The sequence below is a fragment of the Gobio gobio genome (assembly GCF_949357685.1).
Source record: "Gobio gobio genome assembly, chromosome: 10".
Lineage (NCBI taxonomy): Eukaryota > Metazoa > Chordata > Actinopteri > Cypriniformes > Gobionidae > Gobio > Gobio gobio.
Window position 1 is genome coordinate 15,872,343 of NC_137116.1, and position 2,500 is coordinate 15,874,842.

Below are 2,500 nucleotides of genomic sequence, written 5' to 3' on the forward strand. Positions count from 1 at the left end.
ATTAGCATATCGTTAGAAAACTCGTTATGGGTCATCAGCACGATGCCCTGAAGGAGCCTGAGAAGATCATCTTCAGATTATGCTGATGTAAAGTTATGGAATTCAAGTTGATTTGTCAAACAATTTTCGAATAACGAATTCAGCGAAGTGCCCGCCAAAATGGACGTGAGGCTAAATCTCCTCAACGCTTTAGCATATTCTGACCAAACGTGGTGTGTGTTATGACAACCATGACCTGAGGCGACCTGCACAGTTTCAGCGCAGCGCCACCTAGTGGTCCGGAGATATGGAAAATGGGCATTTTTGTGTATAACTTCGGAATGTTTGTGCCAAAAAACACAAAACTGGTCTCTTTAGATTCGGTGCAGCATGCCGAGTCATACGATACCAAATTTTCCCATATCGGCCATTTTGAATTTCGTCATAAAATGCTGTATTTTACGAACACCGGCGTATCGTTACGAAACTCGGCCCTGAAGGTGCTCAAACAGTTTCACCTTGTGGTCAAAAGTTAGAATGAAATTTCCAAAAAAGCTAATAATGTTTGATTAACTCTGCCTGTTGTAATGAAACTGGTCTTAATGGATTTCTCGGGTCGTGTCGAGAACATGAATACCAGTTTTGCCATATTTGGCCGAACTTCCTGTCCGCCATTTTGATTTCCTGTCCGCCATTTTGATTTTCTTTACAAACCTACTTTTTCAAACTCCTCTGACACCGTTGGTCCGATTTTCACCAAATTCGAGTCGGATCATCTTCAGACCGTGCCGGCAGAAACTTATTGATTTCGTGTCCACAGACGAAACCGTTTTCATAAAGCGCAGTGACAAAGTTGAGGCATGATGCCAAAATATCGGCCATTTTAGGCGTCAACCATTTTGAATTTTGTAGTGAAATGCTGTATTTTATGAACACATTAGCGTATCGTTACGAAACTCGGTATGGGTCATCGGCACGATGCCCTGAAGGAGCCTGAGAAGCTTCAGCGCCACCTAGTGGTCAAATCCAACATTCACAGGCTTATAACTTTGGATGTGGTTGACGTATTTTCCGAGTCCAACAATACATGCTAGGTTTCGGCGTATGGTTTGTTCAGCGTTGTGATTTATATCTTTGAAACCGTTAGTCTGATCGAGACGAACCCACCGCAGGAACATCAGAATCATAGCGGGTTAGCTGAATGCTAATGGACAAATGGCAGAATTATGATAGAAAGTGGCAATAAAATTTGACCAAAGTCTGTGTGGGTTAAACACAAATGTCTAAACTCCTAAACGAGATGAGAGTTTTTCACCAGATGTGTGAAATGTGGGCTTGTGTATGACGACACACACACACACACACACACTTGGTGGAACGGCTCCACCTGGTGGCGCTATCATTAAACAACTCACTGTATTTATGGGTTTTCAACCTTTTTGCTTAAAGGGTAACAAAACCCCAGCTCAGCTTAACTCCACCCACTGGCAATATTTGAAAAATGCTGGAAAAGTGTAAAAACAAAACATGAAATTAGCTCAACACAACTCGCTGTATTTATGGGTTTTCAATCTTTTGATGTGTGTGTGTGTTGATGATGTGTGTGTTGATGATATGTGTGTGTTGATGATGTGTGTGTGTGTGTGTGTGTGTGTTGATCCGCCAGGTGTGGAGCATGATGACCCAGACGTGTGTGTGTTAATGATGTGTGTGTGTGTGTGTGTGTGTGTTGATCCGCCAGGTGTGGAGCATGATGACCCAGACGCTCCTCCACAGCTTCACCAATGAACACGCTCGTCAGTCGCTCTTCCGCAACCTCGGCACGGGCGTCATGCAGATCGAGACGGCCTCGGCCAATCAGCTGTTCTCCTGCGGAGCCGACGGCACCATGAAGATGCGCATCCTGCCCGACGCCCTGAGCCTTTACGCCCAGAGGAGCGATGTGAAGTTTATCATGTAGCACAATCTTTGACTTTCTTTGCACACGGTAAGGCAAGCAATACGAGAGAGAGAGAGAGAGAGAGAGAGAGAGAGAGAGAGAGACAGAGAGAGAGAGAGAGAGAGAGAGAGAGGCTGGCGGGACATCCTCAGCCAATCACAGGGAAGCAGCCACAGTTAACCTGACCTATATCTCAGTAAAGCCTTAACTAGCCAAACTGTTGCTAAGCGGTGTTGTGATCGTGCTCTAGATTTAAATATAGTGATAAGTGTCCTTATATTTCTACCGGCCGCCCTTCCTGTCATCATCATCATCATCATCATCATCATCATCATCATCATCATCATCAGTATTGAGTGGGCGGACACGACTTCTGCAGATCATTCCATTACCCATAATCCCGCTTGGGCTGTAGATACACAGAGTGTTAAATATAAAGCATATTTATGATCCGGTGAGTGTTTTCGGCTCTTCTTTTAGTGGCTCTTTTATCTGATGGAGGTCATGTGCTCTTCTCTCTAGCTGCGGTGGTCATGCTTTCTGCCCTTTAACCTCTCAAATGTGAATATGTATCCGCAAATC

At 44.5% G+C, this 2,500-nt stretch overlaps 2 protein-coding genes across 2 annotated transcripts in view; one reads left to right on the plus strand and one right to left on the minus strand.

Moving 5' to 3' along the window:
- The window catches only part of dmxl1 (Dmx like 1), a 123,416-nt gene that overhangs the window by 120,844 nt on the left and 72 nt on the right, over positions 1-2,500 (plus strand). The window contains exon 46 of the mRNA XM_079827542.1: positions 1,721-2,500. This exon is cut by the window's right edge and continues 72 nt beyond it. Within this exon, the coding sequence (XP_079683668.1) occupies positions 1,721-1,939 (219 nt within the window). The 3' untranslated portion in view covers positions 1,940-2,500. The remainder of the gene's footprint in view (positions 1-1,720) is intronic.
- The window catches only part of hsd17b4 (hydroxysteroid (17-beta) dehydrogenase 4), a 43,924-nt gene continuing 43,899 nt past the window's right edge, over positions 2,476-2,500 (minus strand). The window contains exon 24 of the mRNA XM_079827544.1: positions 2,476-2,500. This exon is cut by the window's right edge and continues 191 nt beyond it. The gene's annotated coding sequence lies outside the window, so the exon portion shown is untranslated.